This window comes from Melanerpes formicivorus, unplaced genomic scaffold (genome assembly GCF_026170545.1).
Source record: "Melanerpes formicivorus ecotype bairdi unplaced genomic scaffold, bMelFor1.0.p_v2 SCAF_51, whole genome shotgun sequence".
NCBI lineage: Eukaryota > Metazoa > Chordata > Aves > Piciformes > Picidae > Melanerpes > Melanerpes formicivorus.
The window spans coordinates 4,115,156-4,136,441 of record NW_027142403.1 but is presented as its reverse complement, the minus strand read 5'-3'; the positions used below and the strand labels follow the sequence as shown (position 1 = coordinate 4,136,441).

The 21,286-nt window shown below is 45.3% G+C and overlaps 2 protein-coding genes across 3 annotated transcripts in view; one reads left to right on the top strand and one right to left on the bottom strand.

Moving 5' to 3' along the window:
* The window catches only part of TOMM70 (translocase of outer mitochondrial membrane 70), a 34,330-nt gene extending 24,448 nt beyond the window's left edge, over positions 1 to 9,882 (top strand). Inside the window, exons 8-12 of the mRNA XM_068160679.1 lie at positions 446 to 553; positions 1,696 to 1,812; positions 2,998 to 3,095; positions 3,571 to 3,693; positions 5,654 to 9,882. Of these exons, the coding sequence (XP_068016780.1) occupies positions 446 to 553; positions 1,696 to 1,812; positions 2,998 to 3,095; positions 3,571 to 3,693; positions 5,654 to 5,807 (600 nt within the window). The 3' untranslated portion in view covers positions 5,808 to 9,882. The remainder of the gene's footprint in view (positions 1 to 445; positions 554 to 1,695; positions 1,813 to 2,997; positions 3,096 to 3,570; positions 3,694 to 5,653) is intronic.
* NIT2 (nitrilase family member 2) lies at positions 7,616 to 21,062 on the bottom strand. Of its 2 annotated transcripts, XM_068160680.1 has the most exons (10): positions 20,995 to 21,062; positions 19,660 to 19,778; positions 16,683 to 16,803; positions 16,475 to 16,563; positions 15,829 to 15,922; positions 14,748 to 14,822; positions 14,240 to 14,318; positions 13,530 to 13,628; positions 11,804 to 11,859; positions 7,616 to 11,444 (listed from the first exon to the last, which is right to left on the bottom strand). In XM_068160680.1, exons 1-10 carry the CDS (start codon positions 21,020 to 21,022, stop codon positions 11,356 to 11,358), a joined length of 849 nt encoding a protein of 282 aa, XP_068016781.1. In that variant the 5' UTR covers positions 21,023 to 21,062; the 3' UTR covers positions 7,616 to 11,355. The 2 variants fall into 2 exon arrangements, with proteins under 2 accessions (XP_068016781.1, XP_068016782.1); XM_068160681.1 differs by lacking the exons at positions 19,660 to 19,778; positions 20,995 to 21,062 and adding an exon at positions 17,459 to 17,567.
* Between the last annotated feature and the right edge of the window lie 224 nt (positions 21,063 to 21,286).

The window sequence follows — 21,286 nt, the reverse complement described above, 5'->3', positions numbered from 1 at the left end:
TGAACAAACACCCACACTTGCACGCACACACACACACAAAACCAAATGAAACAACACACAAACAAAAACCAACCCAAACAAGTTGAAATGCAAGGTGGGAAAGCCAGAATGTTTCAACATCCAAATGGTCACCAGACATTAACTACAGTAAGGCAAAGTGAGTGGAGCAAGTGCAGCACAGTTTTGGAGGGTGGACATAACACTAAAGCAGAAATGGCAAATAGTCTGAGGTGCAAGGGTCTCCTTTTTGTGCATGAAGCCAAAGTTGCCCTGGTGGCTCTGCTATTTCATGGTGGTGGTGTTAAGTCATGGGACTTGTAGGATTCTAGGCAGTTCTGAAACTGAACTGGAGGTGATACAAATAGCTGATGCTAATTGAATTATTATTGAAGTGTCTGAAGCACAGATTAAATGCAGAAATAGGATTTTCTTTCATTCTGGCTAGCTGAAAATCTTGCTTGACCAAATTGAAGAGGCTGTGGAAGACTTTGATGAATGCATCCGATTGCGACCCGATTCTGCCTTGGCTCAAGCACAGAAATGTTTTGCTCTGGTAGGTAATGTGCTGGTGTTTATCTGTGTGCTTTTTCTTAAAGAGTTGTGGAGAACATAATCTGTTTTATTCCAAGTTCATGAAAAGGTAGGGCAACAAACACCTCAATCAGGTAAAGAAATAATGCAACAGTTTCTTCGGTTGGAGTAAGGGTTTGCTACTTTCGTTTTGCAGTGTAGCTCTTCTCTGGTTTGTGGTAGAGGAACACAAATCTCACTCCTGTTGTATCACATAAAATGGATTTAAATAAGCTTTAATGTTGTGGGAAATGGACATCAAGGAACTGGAAACAATCTTATTTCAAGGTAGTACAATGCCTCTATGTGCAGGAACAGCTTTGCAAAGGACATCGAAACACTTGAAGGTGTCCAGAGAAGGGCAACAAGGCTGGGGAGAGGCCTTGAGCACAGCCCTGTGAGGAGAGGCTGAGGGAGCTGGGACTGCTTAGCCTGGAGAAGAGGAGGCTCAGGGGTGACCTCATTGCTCTCTACAACTACCTGAAAGGTGGTTGTAGCCGGGAAGGAGTTGGTCTCTTCTCCCAGGCAACCAGCACCAGAACAAGAGGACACAGTCTTAAGCTGTGCCAGGGGAGGTTTAGACTCGAGGTGAGGAGGAAGTTCTTCACCGAGCGAGTCGTTTGTCATTGGAATGTGCTGCCCAGGGAGGTGGTTGAGTCACCATCCCTGGAGGTGTTCAAGAGAGGATTGGACGTGGCACTTGGTGCCATGGTCTAGTCATGGGGTCTGTGTTGATAGGTTGGACTCGATGATCCTCGAGGTCCTTTCCAACCTTAGTTATACTGTGATACTGTGATACTGCATGGTATGAACTAGGAGGAAGTCTAGCCTTGGAGACGTCTAGGCTGTTGAAACAGAGGGATGCCCTTGGCAACTCTCAGGCCTTATGGCTTCTGTTTTTCATCCTTTCTCGTCTCCAAGTCCACTCTATCAGAGACTTGGACACATGGTGGGTTCCTAAAAGCAGGTTTGGTAAGATGTAGAGGCGTGTCAGCCTGTGGGACTTCTCATGGTTCAGACGGATACATCTCAAGGAAGTGAGTAGAGGTCTGACGAGCCTTTCCTGGTGGTTTTGTATGTGGTGGTGTTTTATTGTCTCCTCTTCTTTCCTGCTCTCTTGAACAGTATCGCCAAGCTTACACAGGAAACAATCCTTTGCCTGTGCAAGTAGCCATGAAAGGCTTTGAAGATGTCATTAAAAAATTCCCAAAGTGTGCTGAAGGCTACGCGCTCTACGCTCAGGTAAAGTTTTCTCTCTCTTAAAAGAAAATGCTGTGTTCTCTTGCACCTTCTATCTCGGGTGGCATACATTTCTTAAACATATGAAGGTCTTTGAGAATTAAGTTCTGAGATTACACAAGTTGCCTTTAATAAGGTGCCTGAATTGATGGGTATGGATGCTGTGGGGTAGAAAAAGTAGACAAGGAATTGCTAGATCCGAATATAAGAAATGAGAGTGGTTAGCAGGAGACAGAGGTCTGGCCTACACTGCCCCTTGAATTCCTGCATGTTTGTACCATCTCACCTGATCATAGAATCAATAAGGTTGGGAAAGACCTCAAAGATCAAGTCCAACCTGTCACCCAGCACCTCATGACTACTAAACCATGGCTTCAAGTGCCATGTCCAATCCCTTTTTGAACACCTCCAGGGATGGTGACTCCACCACCTCCCTGGGTAGCACATTCCAATGGCTAACAACTCTCTCTGTGAAGAACTTTCTCCTCACCTCCAGCCTAAACTTCCCCTGGCACAGCTTGATACTGTGTCCTCTTTTTCTGGTGCTGGTTGCCAGGGAGAAGAGACCACCCCCCACCCGCCTACAACCTCCCTTCAGGTAGTTGTAGACAGCAATAAGGTCTCCCTGAGCCTCCTCTTCTCCAGGCTAAACAATCCCAGCCATTAGAGATTCTGTAGGCAGCTTGGGAGTTAATGTGTGGAGCTAGGCTAACAGTTTTCATTGTGCTACAAATAATTTGCACTGGTCAAGCAGAGTTTAGCAGTGTTGGGAGTACACTTGTAACAGAGACTCATTTCTTCTCTAAGGATTGTGCTGCTGGATCTAGTACACAGCATGAGATGTGACTTGGAGTAGGTAGGCAGTATGGATGCCTTTCCATTTGAAAAAGGAAAAAGTTGAGACTTGCAGGTAGTCCTGGAATGGCTTTGACTTGCAGCACACTTAGCATATTGCTCGTGGATCTGCCATTAGAGGTGGTACTGTGGTCAGTAGGTTGTGCACCTAGAGCCCAGCAGCTTTCTCCTGAAAAACCTTACTTTTGAAACAAGTCTGGTGAGCCATGTTGCTGGCCTGTAAGAGAGCTGTATCCAATCTCACATTGTCAATATGGTTTTAATTAGAATGAGCCTAGCACAGAGTGCATGTTTTGGGTCTGTATTGACATATAGGTTTCTTTTTTGTTGCAGGCACTAACTGATCAACAGCAGTTTGGCAAGGCTGATGAGATGTATGATAAGTGCATTGACCTTGAGCCAGACAATGCCACTACATATGTTCATAAAGGGTATGTATTGAGTAGGTGACCCTTCTGGCTGAGGGCAGTTGGCATATTTGGATGAATGAACCCAAACTGAATGTTGTTGTTTAGAAGCTTAGCCAGGAGAAATAACTTTGTGAAAACATCTGTCAGTTTCTGTTGACTGAGTTACAGGAAAGGTTTCTAAGTGTTCATTCCTGAGTATCTACTGAAGTGTATCTGACTTTTACTTCAGCTTTGTGCTGAAGGCTTCTGTTTCATAAACCAGCTTGTAACAAGTCTTCTTGGGAAGAATTTTACCTTTCATGAGAGCCACTAAACTGGTAGCATGTCTTAGTGAAAGTGGCTTTCACAGACATGTTTTGCAAAGCCATGAACTTGCTGTCTTCCCTGCATTAGGAACTAAATACATGTGAATGCATTTCCTTTGTGGTTTTCTTTTTGCTTTTTCCTTTTGGGGAGGAGTACGTGAAGTTTGTTCTAAATTGTCTTTCTCTTCTAGTTTACTTCAGCTCCAGTGGAAGCAAGATTTAGACAAAGGATTAGAACTCATAAGCAAGGCCATTGAAATTGATAACAAATGTGATTTTGCATATGAAACCATGGGAACGATTGAAGTGCAAAGGTAATGTTGAACTGCAGTGTTAACAGCTCTTGCTTACTTCTGAAATCACAGGATCACCAAGGTTGGAAGAGACCTCAAAGATCATCAAGTCCAACCCATCACCACAGACCTCCTGACTAAACCATTACATGAGTCTTCTAGATTTCCTTAGGGATCTTAAGGAAAGAGCTTAAGATCTTCTCCGCAGTGCTGTGCAAGATCAGTTCTTACCCAAAGTCCTGATTTCTGCTCTGTAACTCTCAGGTTAAGCCTTCCTTTCTCTGGCATGATGCTCTATGATCTGATAAGTTCCCATGTTCACTAATTTCATACTTCTGGACAATGTGCAGATGAGGCTGCATGTGGCAATACATCCCTTGTGCATTTGAAGTGACTTCTTCAATCATGGCAAGGCTTCCTGTGTATCTAGTGTAGTTCTTAAGCATATCTTAGGGGACCATAGGTACTGAGGATCCTGAGCTACATGCTTGGGTCTGGGTTTAATTCCAAGAGGATTGTAGTTTGCAAGGTCCCAGGGTAAGGAGGGAGGACTGATGCACTGTTCTGTAACAGTTGTGCAAAAGTTTGGACTGCAGCTGAGTCATCTGGGTTTAGTTTTCCCCCCATGTCTAGCCATCAGAAGAACAGACAATTCAAGTGTTGCCATGATGAACTTTGCCAGCAATTCCTATTTAAATAATATGAGCTGGGTTTTGTGGATGATGAGAGATCATTTAGTTGTGCCAGCCCACAAATCTTATGAGGAGTGGTTGAGGGAACTGGGGTTGTTCAGTCTTTTCAGAAAAGGAGGCTGGGGGGAGACCTCATTGCCCTCTAGAGTGACCTCAAAGGAGGTTTGCGTGAGGTGAGGGGCAGTTTCTTCTCCCATGCAACAAGTGACAGGACAAGAGGAAATGGCCTCAAGTTGTTCCAGGGGAGGTTCAGGTTGGATGTTAAGGAAAAATATATTCCCAGAAAGGGTTATCAAGCATTGGACCAGGCTGCCCAGGGAGGTGGTGGAGTCACCTTCTCTGGAGTTGCTTAAAAGGTGTGTGGATTTGGTGCTGAGGGTCATGGTTTAGCAGTAGTGGTTTAGCAGTTGTGGGATTGTGAGCTTCAAGTGGGAGATTGGATTTGATCTCCAAGGTCTCTTCCAACCTCAACCTCTGTGTCCCACAGAGAACATTTTACCCCTCACTACCATATGTGGAGGCTCTCAAGAGGAAGGCTGTTTAACAGCTGTAGTAGTTGCTTAGGCTTGGTAACAGCTTCAGTGTTTGCTCATCATTGTTGCAAGTTTTCATGACATTTCCTCCAAAAGATCCTTCTTAAGTTGTTAGTGGTGGAGGGAATAAGTCCTGAAGGAAAAGAAATGCTGTAGAGATGAAACATTGCTTTGCTAGGCCTAAGTGTATACTGTATACTGCACTGGTTAGGCCACACCTCGAGTCCTGTGTCCAGTTCTGGGCCCCTCAGTTTAGGAAGGAGGTTGACTTGCTGGAACGAGTCCAGAGAAGAGCAACAAAGCTGGGGAGGGGTTTGGAACACAGCCCTGTGAGGAAAGACTGAGGGAGCTGGGGTTGCTCAGCCTGGAGAAGAGGAGACTCAGGGGTGACCTTATCACTCTCTACAACTACCTGAAGGGAGGCTGTAGACAGGCTGATGATGGTCTCTTCTCCCAGGCACCAGTACCAGAACAAGAGGACACAGTCTCAGGCTGCGCCAGGGGAGGTTCAGGTTGGATGCTAGGAAGAAGTTCTATACAGAGAGAGTGATTGCCCATTGGAATGGGCTGCCCAGGGAGGTGGTGGAGTCACCATCATTGGAGGTGTTCAGGAGGAGACTTGATGGGGTGCTTGGTGCCATGGGTTAGCTGTTTGGGTGGGTTGGATTGGTGGATGGGTTGGACACGATGATCTTGAAGGTCTCTTCCAACCCGGTTTGGTTTATTCTAAGTGTGCTGCACTTGGGTTTATTTCAGAGGTAACCTGGACAAAGCCATCGAAATGTTCAACAAAGCGATCAACCTGGCCAAATCTGAGATGGAGATGGCCCACCTCTACTCCCTCTGTGATGCTGCCTATGCCCAGACAGAAGTCGCAAAGAAGTATGGGTTGAAACCACCGACACTGTAAAGCACGGAGGAGGCAGTGACATTCTAAAGCGAAGTTGCCCACTTCAGCCAGCCCTGAAGCCGCTGTTGCAGACCATGCTGAATGGTGGAACTTAAGTTTCTTTTTTCCCCCGTTGGTGGTGTTGTCATTTGCTACATCTGTTCCATGTTTAGGTGTTGTGGGAGTGGTTGTTCAAGGAAGTAACGCAGCGCTGCATCTTGTTCCCTCTGCAGCAGAAACCTTCCTGTGTGTGATGAGGGAAAGGCAGCTGCAGGGGAACAATAAACCTAACCCAAGAAAACGTTGGCCATGCAAATAAAAACTTCCCAGTGCTTGACTTGGGGGTGAGGACGTTGTGGGCGACTCTTGCTTTCCTCAGTTAACATTAACAGCGTGTGGGTTTGGTCTGGTTTTGGGGTTTCCCTGTTGATTTTTAAAGGTGAGGCTAGGCAGGGGGGTAAAATAGGTTTGTTGTTGTTGTTGTTTTTTTATATGAAGTTAATTCTTGAGGGTTGATTTTAATTTTTGCAAAAGAAACAAACAAAAACAAAAAAGAGGTAATTTTCAAACTGTTTAATAACAGAGGGGTTTTGGTTTTTTTAAGTGGAGAGAAATCCCTGTAAATATCAGCAGGCATGCACAATCTTCCCTTAAAGCCTCTCCCACTCTCTGCAGAACTTAGAGATTGTCCTGTGGCAGCTACTAGGGAATTAAGTTGATAGTCCTTTTTCTCATCCCAGGAAGCCCCAAGGTACTGTATGGGAGAGCTAGTTAAAGAAAGTGGCTGGGGAAGGAGGTCAGGTAATGCTGCTTCAGTGTAGGCTTCGCTGGAAGGAAGGCTCTATTCCTGTGCAGCAATCCTTACTTCAGTGTCACAAGAAATTGTTCTGGAGGGTTCAGAAGGACTTTTCAAGATCAGAAAGCACTGCTGGTAGAGCTGCCGAGGTAAGGTCATGCTTGCATATAATCTTTGTAAATCTCTGCCACTCTCGCTTAAATGTAACAGCTAATAGACTCTCTACATTCTCTGCAGTCCCTAGAGACTGCTGTCATCTGATCTGCTCCTGGTAGTAGTCCCTGTGCAGAATGAAGTGAGATAAGGAACAAAGCATAGGCTGAAACTTCCAGTAATGGTTTTAGAATCTGTGCTGGTTTCCTTGGTTTTAGACCCTGTCTTGTCTAAGATAACAAACACTGTAGAGGGGCAGCAACTGCTCTGCAAACAGCACATTGGTGCATTATTAAACACTGGTATAGACCCTCTTCCTCCAGCTAGGAATGTCCCAGAGGGCTCCCTTCCTTTGGGATGATCTTTCTGGTGTAGAAGTCAGCCCATGCTGCCTCTGGCTGGGTTGACGTGGCTGGATGAACCTCCTGCAGACACTTGAGTGATGTAGCTTAATTTACAATATGCTAATTTGGGCTTCTTCCTGTCCTGACATCCTAGGTCTGCTTGTGCTGAATTGTCTAATGTATTTAATCTTTTGAGGAAATGAACCATGCTGTAGTCAAACTGTCTTGTTCTCTAGTTGTGCCACCACAGAGCAGCAGCTTGTGTTTTCAACTTGACCTTCCTTTCTCCCGGCAGCTACAGTTGAGAATTCAAAGGTGGAGAGCAGACAAAAAGATTGAATCATTGTAGCTTAGCTATCCCAGTAGGTGACCTGAAATCATAGTGGTGGTGTAGAACTGAAGGCCTTGGAAGGTACTGGCAGCTTCTAAGGATACTGCATGTAAGTGTCAAATGTCTTCTGGATCTTCCAGTCTGCATCACTACCTGAGATGAAGGAGAAGCCAGACTGACTGAGGGGTCCTGTTCCCCTGAGGAGTTTTTATTTGCATGGCCTTATTTCCATTGGCATTTTCTCCTCTTCACCCTGCCCATCACCCCACTCCTTATCCCACCCCATCAATGAAGGGGGGGGGGGGAAAGCCCCCCCAGACAAAAAAAGCATGTGCTGTCAATTACTAGCATTCCAAGTCATCACAGACTTCTGCCTGTTCTTGACCTAGTTTGAACCTGCACTGAGAGGATGCATTGTCTGTAATGGTCTCTTTTTTTTGTTTTGTAAATGACTTTATCACCTGTAAACTGAAAAAATAAATATTACCTTCAAGTATCTCTCTCTGACATGTATAAGAACAGGTTCTGATGAGCCTGCTCAGTGCAGTGGTGCACTCTCAGTCTGCGAGGAACTAAGAGTGGCTGACTCCCTGCCATCTCCTCTTCCTTCCATCTTTAAGGAAAAATGAGGAGGAGACAGGGCGTTAACAAGTCTCTTGCCCATAGAGGTGTAATGACAGCTGAAGGTCACGGGAAAGGAAATCCAACCAGGAAAACTGGGAGGGCAAATTTAGACTGGATATTGCTTACAGTGAGGGTGGTGAGACCCTAGAACAGGTTGCCCAGGGAGATGTTGGATGCCCCCTCCTTGGAGGTGTTCAAGGCCAAATTGGATAAGGCCTTCAGCAGCCTAGTCTAGTGAATGGTCTCCCTACCCACGTCAGGGGAGTTGGAAACATGATCTTTAAGGTCCCTTCCAACCCAACCCATTCTCAATCTGTGAACAAGTAGCTGACACCCTGTTAATGTGTGTGTGCAGAGATCCCTTCAGTGAAAGGGAGGTTTTTATTGTTGTTGGGGTTTTTGTTAATGGATAATAGAGTTGAGGTTTTGCTTTTAGCCAGGTGTGCATGTGAACTTTGCAGAAAGCTTTAATAGGGATCAAGAGCTGAAGTGAAACAAACATTAGTGCTAAAGAAAATATTACCAAGTTGAAATAATGCAGGAAGGTAGTCCTGAGGATTTAGATAAACCTAGTGTGTCCTTGAGACCCTGGGGAGTTTTCTTTTACACACAGTTGTATCACATCTTAATTCTGATCATGTAAAAACCCCTGTTCTTCATGTTAGAGACAAGTTCACCACAATGGATTTGAGAAGTTTTGAGTAGGCTCAAGGTGGAATCAGACCAAAAGGAGAAGCTGGTGGTAAACTCCTTCTGGAGCTATTAAGAGCAGCTTACAGCTTTCAGCAGGCTTCCCAGCTGCAGTGGTGCAACAACAGTGCTTGATCAACCAGGCATTGCTGTGTGTTCTGCCCTTGCTTTGAACAGAAGTTCAATCCTTGGAGGCTGAAATTCTGGAGGTATTTCAGAGTTGTGACTGGCTGGTTTTCTATACTTGCAGCATACTGATGCATATGTATAAAATGGATACTTAAAGTGCCTGTTTTCTACCAACACAGAGCTTGACTGTTGACTGCTTTAAGTATTACCTAGCTGAGAACTGATTGTGGGTTTTATTTCCATTGATTTCCACACCCCCCCCCCCCCCCCAAAAAAAAAATCACAGTCCTGTCTGTATCACTTCTGAGTGGATCACACTGGAGACCCCTAAAACATCCTTCTGAAACACAGGTATTACTAAAAAAATCCTTTACATTAAGGGTGGTGAGACACTGGAACAGATTGCCCAGGCAGGTTGTGGATCCTCCCTTCCTGGAGGTGTTCAAGGCCAGGGTGAATGAGGCCTTGAGCAACCTGCTGTAGTGGAAAGTGTCCCTGTCCATGGAAGGAGGGGTTGGAACTACATGATGTTCAGGGCCCCTTCCAACCCAACCATTCTATGAATCCTTCTAAAACAAGGTGTTTAGAAGCTGTCCTGGCTGATGGAAGAGGACTGAGCTCCTACTACCTCTTGATTGAGCTGAGGTCACCAATGTGGCTTGCTACAGTTTTTCATCCATTCTCCTCCATCTGGGGTTTCATGGGAGTAGTGTCCAGGCCATGGATTTTGTTGTCTGTTGGGGACAGCACTTTGCAATGCAGTGCTCAGCCCATGTGAGAATCCTGCCCTGCTTTACTCCTCCAATGGCAGCATAGAGAGGGGAGGGAAGAGAGAACAGTTTAGAACAATGGATGTAGAACAGCTGCTAAGATTTCAAGCTGGAGCTCAGTGATGGCCAGCATGGATGCCAAGTATTGAGTGTGGGGGAGGCACTAATTAATGCAGGAGACTTGACTCAAATGATTAAATTGTTAATTATCTTTTTTTTTATATCTATTTTCCAACAAATAAATCTTCATTTCACCTTATGCTCTGTGGCTTGCTTCTTTAAGAGTTCCAGTACAGCACAGACAACAAAATGCAGTGGAAAAGAAACATAACAGGCCCAGAAAATGCCTGTTGGAATAGATAATGCCACTGAGTGGAATGCTGTGACCCAGCTTTTGAGGGGAAAGAGGCCTCAGGGTGTGGCTTCAGTTAACCATTAATTTTCCTCAGAAAGACCTAGTACCTGCCTTCTGGTAGACTGAGAGGAAGATTGAACCAGTGCAACAAGTTTTCTCACCCTTCTGACTGAATCAAAAGGCAGCAAAAACAAGTGGAAGAAGCAGGGGCACCAGCAGGATTAGAGACTTGGCCTTCAGAAGAGCTAACTGGCCTCTTCAAGAACCTACATGGAGGAATACAGGTCTTACAAAGAGCAGTTGAGAGAACTGGGGTTGTTTAGTCTGGAGGAGGCTGAGGGGAGACCTCATTGCGCTCTGGAACCATGAAATTGCATCTGAACATGAGGAAAAACTTCAAGGGTGATGGAGCACTGGAACAGGCTGCTCAGAGAGGTTGTGGAGTCTCCTGAAATACTCAAAAACCTGTCTGGATGTGATCCTCTGTGCCCTGCCCTAGGGGATCCTGCTTTAAGCAGAGGTGTGGAACTTGGTGATCGTCAGAGGTCTCTTCCAACTCCCACCATTCTGTGATTTTGTGACTCCTCTCACCCTTTGCAGCTGAAACCTGCCCTGCAGCAGAATTAAAGCCCCTTCAGACACTAAGCAAGCAGTACATAGAACACAGAGTGGTAAGATGTGAACTGTTTTACCCAAACAGTGACCTCCATCACTTCAGCAAGAACCAGGAACTGCAATGAGAATTTAATCCATACATTCCAGGTAGGAAACATCAACCAAACCCTGTTACACTTTCTTCTATAGTAGCAATTATGTTCAGCATCTTCTTGCATTGTCCTTAAGTGGTACAGAGCAGAATTTGGTCTGTTTTACTCAGGGTGTTAAATTTTAAGCTTTCCAAGTTAGAAGTTGGACATTGAAGGAGTTTTGTTAAGGCACATACACCTAAGAGGGAGAGGGGTGGAAGAATCATGCTTCTAGATTATCTGATCCTTCATGGAAAAATTCATAGTATCAAAGCTGACTTCAGAGGATTCCCAGACAGAAGAAGGTTCCCATTTCTATGTTCTACAAATAAGCCCCCAAAAGGTAACTCAAACACTGTGATGCATAAAAAGCAATGTTAATTACTACTGTGTTGAAATGATTTCACCTCCATCCTTATCCTAGCTGTAAAACACTACATTATGGGAGGAGATGAGTAAGTTGGCTTTGAATCAGTTTTAGAATGGCACCACCAGATCCTGTGGTGTTTGATTTTCTTTTCATTAACTTGCACTTGGAGTAGCAGATTTTGGAGCAACTCAGAGAGGAATCCTTCCCAAGATGAAAGCAGCAGCCATTGTGCCCACTGAGCCTTCCCTGCTGAGCCATTCTTCACTTTTTCAGCTCCACACCGTAGAGATCACAACGCTTCTGGCTGAGAATTGGAATTTGTTGACGTATTTCTGTGAGTTTCTTCAGATCTGCAGGGGGAGAGGAAAAGAGCTGTTAGAACAGCAGCCAAAAAGGAAAGCTCCTAACCTGCTCTGAGGTAAGGCAGAGAAAAGAGCAGCTTCTGTGGAGAATGGATGTGCAGGGCACTGCAACTGGGTATAGCCAGAGCTCAAGGAAGCCTTAGTGTTGCTCTATCCTAAGGCGGCAGCTTCCTCTTAAGTGAGGGAACTGGAAAACTCTAGTCAAGGGCTGCTTGTTCTTGCTTTAGCAAAGCCAGAGAAGAGATGGGAACACTGCTAGGGGCTTTAAAAAAATGCCTCTCCTTAGTCTCATGACCTGTGCTCAAGAAAGCAAGCAGGAAAGAAAAACCCAAAGGCTTTACTCTTACCTATATCTGTGTATACAACTGTTTCCTCAGCCCCAGCTTTGGCTATGACTTCACCCCTGCAAAATGAAGCACATTTGTTCACAGCATTACCAGAGGGCTCAGGGCATCAGTCCAGTTGCTGCTGTTTGTACAGCATTGAGTTCCTACCCTTGATATCTACAGCTGTAAAGACAGGCTGTCCTAAAAACAGCATCATAATTCATAACTCTGGCATAATAGCAATGGCTTCCAGGCTTTATGTCACATAGTTTATATGTGAAATATGCATACTTCATGTAAATATGTTTCCAAAGATCAAAAATCATGGTAAGGACAACTCTGAGAGCCATAAAGAGCATGCACCATAGCTCAAAGGAAAAGAAACAGCTTCACTAAGCACACCCATACACGGCAAAGACTAACACCTTCCCCTTTCAGATGCTACTGCCTTTCACTAGGAGTGTACTACTGAAGGTTATCTATCATGTCTCCTACTAGGTGCTCTATCACTGCTGGCATAAAGTAAACAGCAAGACACAGATCAAGCTTTTCTTACTTTGCAATCATCCAGGTGAGAACAATCAGTGGATTCATTTGAAAGAAAAAACTGCATTAAGATTTGGTCCTGTTTACTTTCTGTGCACCTGAGTGACTTCTGCTAAAGTCAGAATATGTTTCTTAGCTACCTGACAATTCCTTCTTGTTCTTTCTCAGGTCAAAGCAGTGCTGTTCTTTGAGGAAATGAAATAGCTTGGTGTAAGCTCTTTAAGATGGTTCAGTCCTGCACAGAGAGCTGCCATAATGCATATGGAATGGACTGAACTTCAGGCACAAGTTGAAAAGGTCAGCAGCTTAACTACTGCTAAATACTAATGTTAAGGAGCTTCTTTGCTACCAAAAAGATTACATATGGTTCAACCAGTTGTAGTTGATTTGCTTGGTTTTCAGACACTTCTTAAAATCATTTTGAGAATCACAGAATCATCAAGGTTGGAAGAGACCTCAAAGATCATCAAGGCCAACCTGTCACCCAGCACTTCATGAGTACTAAACCATGGCACCAAGTGCCACATCCAATCTCCTCTTGAACACCTCCAGGGATGGTGACTCCACCACCTCCCTGGGCAGCACATTCCAATGGTTAACAACTCTCTCTGGGAAGAACTTTCTCCTCACCTCCAACCTAAACTTCTTCTGGCACAGCTTGAGGCTGTGTCCTCTTGTTCTGGTGCTGGTTGCTTGGGAGAAGAGACCAACCCCTTCCTGGCTACAACCACCCTTCAGGTAGCTGTAGACAGCAATAAGGTCTCCCCTGAGCCTCCTCTTCTCCAGGCTAAACAACCCCAGCTCCCTCAGCCTCTCCTCATAGGGCTGTGCTCAAGGCCTCTCCCCAGCCTTGTTGCCCTTCTCTGGACATGTTCAAGAGTCTCAATGTCCTTCTTAAAATGAATGGCCCAGAACTGGACACAGGACTCAAGGTGTAGCCTAACCAGTGCTGAGTACAGGGGCACAATGACTTCCCTGCTCCTGCTGGCCACACTACTCTTGATGCAGGCCAGGATGCCATTGGCCTTCTTGGCCATCTGGGCACGCTGCTGGCTCAGTCTCATGTGCTTTTTTACCAAGACTCTGTGACATTTTTAAGAGTAGATGGCAATGCAAGACTGAAATGTGATTCAAACAAAAAGGATTTTCTAATCAAGAAATCAGGTGGTTGTTTTTCCACAGTTTTTTTTCCAGAACTTACCATGGATTTACTACAGTGCTGTGTCCCCAGGCAACATAGGATGCTTTTTCATCTCTAGCAGGAGATACAGTGGCTACGTAGACTTGGTTATCAACAGCTCTGTGTTCACAGAAAGATGAGGGAAGAGGGGAGAAAAAGTGAGAAGGGTTTTTTTTATGCCACCAATTAAGCAGAAGACAAAGAAGTCACTCTGACAGTCAAGCTACACATCCTCCTGAGGACTCTATCTAAATTGTAAATGAAGGTCAGAGAGCAGAACCTGGAGACAGAAGTCTCTGGCACCTGCTCCAGAGCTAGTGAGGAGAACGAATTACATGTTCATAGGGTATGTAGCAAAGCTGACTGACCAAATGAATAAATAATACTGCATTCAGAGATCTCAGGGTCTATTTCTATCACTAATTAGAGTAGTTCTCAAGTCTTCTGTCTACAGGTTTGTTTCTGTGTGGAGGGTGCTTACAGAGCCATGGGGAAAGGTCCTTGAAAAGGCATTAACTATGGAAGGGCTGGCAGGAGTGAAGGATAAGCACTTCCTGCTTTTCTGCTTGACACCATTTTTGTGTTCCATGCAAGGCTTGAAGAAGAGCTGCAGCTCCAGTAGCAGAGTGGCCCTGCAGCACCACTTCTGATGTATTTGGAACACCAAAGCAGTTCAGTTTCACGTGCTAAAGCCCCCTCTGCATGAGAACAAGCTGTTAATTTGTTCTTACCGTCCCCTTTGTAGCAGTTCCCAATGAGCTGGTCCTGTGGTCAGGTTAAAAGCCCCTGGATATATCAGCAGCTGGCAACCTTTGTTCAAAGACAATTAGAACCTAACCATCATTAAATGGAAGATGCTTTACCCCAGAGTGGCCCTTCACATTGAGACTCAAGGTGAGCCTTCTCTAAAGTATTTCCCAACCTCTACCCCAAACAGAACCAAGGAGAGTCTGTCCATACTAGACACAGGTGATGAGCAAAGCCCTGTGACACATTGGCAGTGCAGGGATATCTACCCATCTCCATCACAAATGTGTCTCAGGAAATGCTTGTTACTTTACTCATCAAGAACAGACACTCAATTGAATAGAAGTCTTGGCCACAAGATGCAGTTTGTGTTACTGGGTGAGGAGAAGAGAGCCTGATCACACAGACTGCCCAGAATGTACCACCCTGAACCAGCCCTGCAGAGTTCTGGCCTTGGGGATGACCATGCTCCATTAGGTGACCCAGCCTCACCTTTCTGTCCATAGATTTGAGCCATCTCAGCAAATCTGATATCATAGCAGATGCCCAGGCCCACTTTGCAGAATGCTGTGCTCAAAACACAAGAGACAAATCATATCTCTATCACAAACACACAAAAGCCATCACAGAACTCCCTGAATCCACCCTGCCAGCTGTTATTTCACATCTCAGTATCAAAAGAAGCTATATTTAAATGCCTACCCTTATCTGTAACAAGCAGTGGCTATTGAAGAATTCATGGTGAAAGCCTTTAAAACCAGCTACTTCCACAAAACCATGTTATATCAGACTTTTGTGTTAGGTATTTCTCTCTGATTCAGCTGCAGGTTTCTCAATTACTTTCTTTTCAAGAGAAGAAAGCACTCACTGCTCTTCATGGACTGAAGAAACTACAGCCATGGACTTTCTTGGAGCAGGAAGAGAAAGCAACCACAGGAAACAAGACTCTTTGGAGAGCACAGTAAACAGGACACAATTTTTGGACACTGGGGTGAGGGGTGGGGTACAGAGCAGGTGTTTTGCCTTTTTTTATCTGATGGGATTGATTCAAGGATGTTGAAATGGGCTTTACAGTTAGATGGCTCCATTATTATACCATGCTCAAATCAAACTATGCCAGTGTGGCTGTCTGCTACATGCATTCCTTTCCAAACCATGTTTTATAAGATGTAACTGCTATAAACATTTTTAAATGGCAGTTAACCTCTCATAAACAAATCCATAAGGACCACTAGTTATTAAGCAAAGTGCTTAATATAATGCTTCAACCCCTTTTACTCTGTCTTTTTGCCTTTAAACCTTCAGAACTGACACAGGCATGTGGGACAAACTTAAGCTATGTTTGCCATGGTTGTCACATCTCTACCTGGTCTGGTCTATTCTATTCTAGTCTATTCTGTTCTATTCTGTTCTGTTCTATTCTATTCTGTTCTATTCTATTCTGTTCTGTTCTGTTCTATTCTGTTCTGTTCTATTCTGTTCTCCATTGTCATGGAGAAGGAGGGGGAAGAGAATTCCAGAATGACTGTGGTGCTACCGTGGCAGAGCTCCTGAGGGCTTTTCTTGTACTCACAAGTATCGAACATGGAGAAACTATTGCCTGGACTCAGTGTTTCAGACTCTTTGAATTTTATCTTCCCAGGAATATCAATGTCAAACAAATGAACCTGTAATTATTGTAGGATAAAAACCAGTTAATAATCACAGAATCACCAAGGTTGGAAGAGACCTCAAAGATCATAACAATTGATCTGCTTAGTGTTTGAGCTTCTGTTAGGCATGTGTTACTCTTAGGCATATAGTTACTCTTCTCAGGATCCCAACTAAACATAGCTTAAGTTTCTGAGATCTCCTGAAGGTGATTTAAAGCAATTTTCTTCCTTGCAGAAATATATGTCTGAAGTTATTTTGGGAATTGGAAAAAACAAAGGGGGGGAAAGATAAAAAAAGGATTTGCTTTTTACCACAATTTCCCCAGCATCTGGGAAAAGGCAATTATGCCTTCTGCTTTCTGTCATCCTCATCCAGAAAAATATTATCACCACCTTTGGAAGGGGTGTTTCCATGTCCCAGATGAAAATGGCATGCGATGCTGCTGACAGTGCACAGGTTATTATTAATGCAAGAATCTAATCATTCACATCATCTTTAGACAGGGACTAATTCATTTCTGCCACAACGCTGACAAACCTTTTAATGATCAGATTCTACCATCTTACCTTCCTATGTTTTGCCAACATAGCACCATCAGGCCCAAAGACAGTACATGTGTTATACAGCTTTCCACCATCCTCTTCTGGAATGGATCCTAGGTAAAGGCCACAACAGAGATTTTCCCTGCTGCATTACATGGAATTTTGATCCCATGGCACTAACAGACATTGCCCATTTTCCCCCTCAGTAAGACAGTTACTGTGAGTTACCTACCTCCAACAAGATATATGCTGCACTCCTTTGCAACTTCTGAGAGCTTTTGGGTCGAATCCCCAGGGATCTGCTCTGCATACTCCTTAAAATACTGGGTTCCATATGGAGAATTAAAGCATTCCTAGAATTAGGGGGGAGAGAGGCAGGGAAAGCCAAGTTAAAATCCAAGTAATGCCACTGCAAAGACATGTGCTTGACCTATCAATGTTCATAGATTCATAGAATACTTTGGGTTGGAAAGGACTTTGAAGATCATCTAGTTCCAACCCTGCTGCCATGGGCAGGGCCACCCTCCACTGGACCAGGCTGCTCAATGCCCCATCCAACCAGGCCTTGAATACCTCCAGGGAGGAGGCATCCATGACCTCACTGGGCAACCTGTTCCAGTGTCTCACCACCCTCACCATAAAGGATTTCTTCCTAATAACCAGTCAAAATCGACCCTCCTCAAGCTTCAATCCATTCCCTCTCATAGTAGCACCACAAGACCTTCTAAACAGTTCCTTGCCAGCTCTCTTCTATACAACCCTTAGTTACAGGAGCTCAATAAGTAAATCAGGAGGCCAGAAAGACATGACAGAGCAAATGCAGTGGGTGTATTGGTGTGAATGGGTGAGAAACAGAGTATTAGCTAGGAGCAGCACACAAGCTGTAACAAGGGTAGCACACTTAATAGTCTAGACTCAGCAAGATAATTAGGGATGCTCATCAGAACAATGAGCTATGTTCCACCTAGCTCATTTGACAAGTTACAAGCTAAACAGATCCTCTCAAACCTGTGAAATTCTCATGCTTGTCCATAGCCCACAGTTTAGAGCAGTTTAGATGCCTCAAGTAGGTGGCTAGTGGTATTTGAGATACCCAGGACAGCCACAACTCTTACTCTGCATTACATTTGCCAGTTCTGTGAGGAGGTAAGGCACCCTCACTCAACACTTTTGCCCCCTAAAGGGGAACAGCTGAAGGCCACAGATAAGCTATCAAACAGCACCAGTGCCTGCTCTTCAGCGAATGATTTCCAGCACAAGCATCTGCCTCTGTTATTACCTTTGCTCACTGGAAGCTGTGACAAGACTCCCCCACCCCCAAATGGAAATAAACTAAACCCCCAAACAAACAAAACCCAACCAACCAGCACAACCCCAAAACAACCCCCACAACCCACCAAAAAAACCCCAAGACCACAGAAAAATAAACCCCACTTTACCTACCCCCAAAAACCCAACCAAGCTGTGAATGGCTCAATAAAAAGTTATGCCCTAACCACTTGAGCATGCATCTTAACAACTGGAACAGGTTCTTCTGAACTGGAATAACTGAACCAAAACTGGACAGATGGTTTTGCCCCATACACAGACACTGGGCCTGCAGGTGCCAGCTAACCCACAAGAGAATTTATAGATGGAAGAGGCAAGAAGGGAAGTCTCCAGAAGCTGTCAAATGACCTCAAGTTTTTGAAAGTTGGACTGAGCTTGAAGGAAATGAAAGCAATGCTAGCTGACTCCACCTTCATCTTGCCACTTGCAGTGTCAATGTCAGCAGCACTGAAGCCATGGGTTCAGGAGAACAAGAGTTCTGTGCAAGCTTGTGGTTGCAGTTCATAAGCTGATGCTCAAATAAAACTGCAGACTGCCTACACAGTTAACCTAGTCCTGTGCTCTCCAAAGTGGTAAGCATACAGATCTCTGATTTGCTTTCTACCAACTTCTAGATTGATAAGGATTCTGGGTTTATTTTCTTCCCTTTTCTCAGTATGACTTAAAAAAACAAACAAAACCAAACAAACAAAACCCCAAAACCAACCAAATAAAACCCCCCACAAAACAAAACAACAAACTGTTTTGTGGAGGTGGGAAGAGAATATGTCATGTGCATGTCTTCATGCCAGTACAAAATTCACCTCCTAAAAGTCTGTGAAAGACTTTGCCTTTGCTTGATAATTTTTACTCTGAAAGCCTAAGTTAGCATTGGCAAAGTGAGCATCTCAGCTGCATAGGTCTGGAAAACTCACTGTCTGTACACAGTGCAGGAGGCCCAGTCAGAATAATCAAAGGTCACATTTCCAACACAAGAGCTGTGTTAGCACAGAGGAGCTGGGAAGGTTGCATAATGCTTTACTTGTGACAGCAGTATAAAACATTCAGACCTAAAGCTGACCCACACAAAACTTTGTACTCCTTAATCAGATGCTGCACAGCACAGAACTAACATGAAGAGAAGAAAAAAGCTCCAGGCTGCACTAGGCAAGTCACCTCGTTGCCAATGCACTCATCTGTGTGAAAATCCAGGACAGTAACCAGGGCTGAAGTCCAAAAGGTAAATCAGAAATTATCTGCAATTTGAAGTGGCTACTTATGCTCCCACATGCAAGGAATTCACAAGAGAAATGGGGGTTAATCATAAATCAGCCACAAATAACCTGCTGGAAATGTGGGGTGTCCCTGCCCATGGCAGGGGTGTTGGAACTAGCTGATCCTTGTGGTCCCTTCCAACCCTGACTGATACTGTGATACTATGTACAAACTATTTTGTTTCTTATGCACAATCTAATCTGGAATTATTACAGCAGAGAACCACCACACATCTCTTTTATCTTATCAACATTCTTTAGCTGAAAAATCACCTTTTCCCACATTTTTAGCACAGGAGAGTATGACAAAGATTCAAAGCACAGTTTTAACTTTGTGAATTCAGAGCATAATGCTAATGGAATTGGCTGCAACTGAACCCAGCGAAAACATAACCAGGATCTCCTCTCACCAAAAAAAAATACAACCTGCTTTATAAATTTCTTCCTCCTTTTCCCCCTTCTCAAGTGTGCTGCTAGACAAAACCCCTGTTGTTTTCTTTTCCTGTGTTGAAGCCTCATCTAAGCTCTCCAGAAAGAACTGGGAATATATGATGCATTAGTAATACCAGAAAGATGTTCCCAAGGGTTTGTGGGATAGGTGCTAAGTAGACCATGATCTTTACTCACAGGCAGGGCCACAATTTTTGCTCCTTTAGCTGAGGCTTCTCTCACCAGCTCACAGGCTCGTTGGAGGTTATCTGATTTAACAGCAGATACGTGAAGCTGAATGAGAGCCAGACGGAAGTCTAGTGGCAGAAAAGAGAATAAGTTAGCCAGCACAGTTCCCCTTGGAAAAGCTCTTCAAAATCTGAATTCACTCAGGAGTGTTTCAACTAAGCTTGCTCATATAATGACATACACACAAACCACTTCCAACTCATTTTGGGGTTTGCCTGGGAGTCTGTAAAGCCTCTTGACACAGGGAGAACATTTAAACCTAGGCTTGCTGATGGGAACCATCCATTGTCATCATTTTTCTCAGGTTTAAAATCACTTCTTCCAGCCTTGCTAAGATGTTTCAAAAGCTTCTTGAACAGCAACTCTTAGGATAAGCCTGCAGCAAATAACTACAACCAGGTAAAAGTGTATCAAAGAGTGCCTTGTGCTTGTATCAGTACGATGCTTTCCTTAGAAGGGAAAACCAAACCAGCAGAAGCAAAGCATATCTGATTTGTTTAGAGCACATTTCTTCAGCAGAACATGACAGCAGGACCGAGAGATGTATAGCAAGCAGCTCCTAACAGCCCATAGCAACACGAGAGTGCCCAGGGCAGTGAATCACAGCATATCTGTAGCTGGAAGAGACCTTCAAGATCGTCTAGCCTAACCTTCGACCCTGCACCGCAAGGTCACCACTAAATCATGTTCCTAGGCACCAGGTCCACATGCTTTTAAACACCTCCAGGGATGGTGACTCCACCACTGCCCTAGGCATACCATTCCAAAATTTAACAACCCTTTCAGTGAAGAAGTATTTCCTAAATTTTCCTCATGTCCAGTCTAGACCTCCCCTGGTGCAGGTCGCATCCATTTCCTCCAGTCCTATCGCTTGCCACCAGCGAGAAGAGGCTGTCCCCCTTCACACTGCTCCAAAAGCTCGGGAGTAGCACCCAGGACTGAGGCCTTTTCAGTTCCTCCGGGGGATCCCGGAGAACCCTAACCCCCCCAGCAGCCATCCCACGGCCCGTCCCCGGTGGTATCCCCACGGCCAACTATGAGGGCAAGGGCCCAGTGGGGACAAGAAGGGGTCGGCAGGCCGCTGCGAACGGCACATGGGGGAGGCGGCGACTCCGCCGAGAGCTCCAGGGCGGGTGGGGAAGGCGGTAGCAGCCAGGGCCGGGATGCCGGAGCTAGGCTAGCGCGGCAAGTCCGTCCCCATGGCGGCTTCTAGACCCCCGGAAAACGCCGGACGGGGCCGCGCGGGGGGAGGAAGGGAGCGCGCGGCCGCGGCGCGCCACTCACTGGCCATGGCTCCACGCGCCGCCCGCATCCCCGCGCACCCGACTCCTCCCCGACAGGCCCGAGCGGCCCCCCCGGCGCGGGGGCTGCTGGGAACGGCCCGCCCCGCGCTGGGCTCCGCGGCCCTCAGGCTGCTCCCGCAGCGCGGTCTGCTCGAACCATCATAAACGGCTGTTAGGCGGCCTGGCTGATGCCCCGGTCCGGTTCCACAGACGGATCTGCTGCCAGTTTGAGGGAACGGCACAGTGAAGGTTCCGACAGGGGATGAAGTAGCACCAGCGGAGGGGGAGGTTGG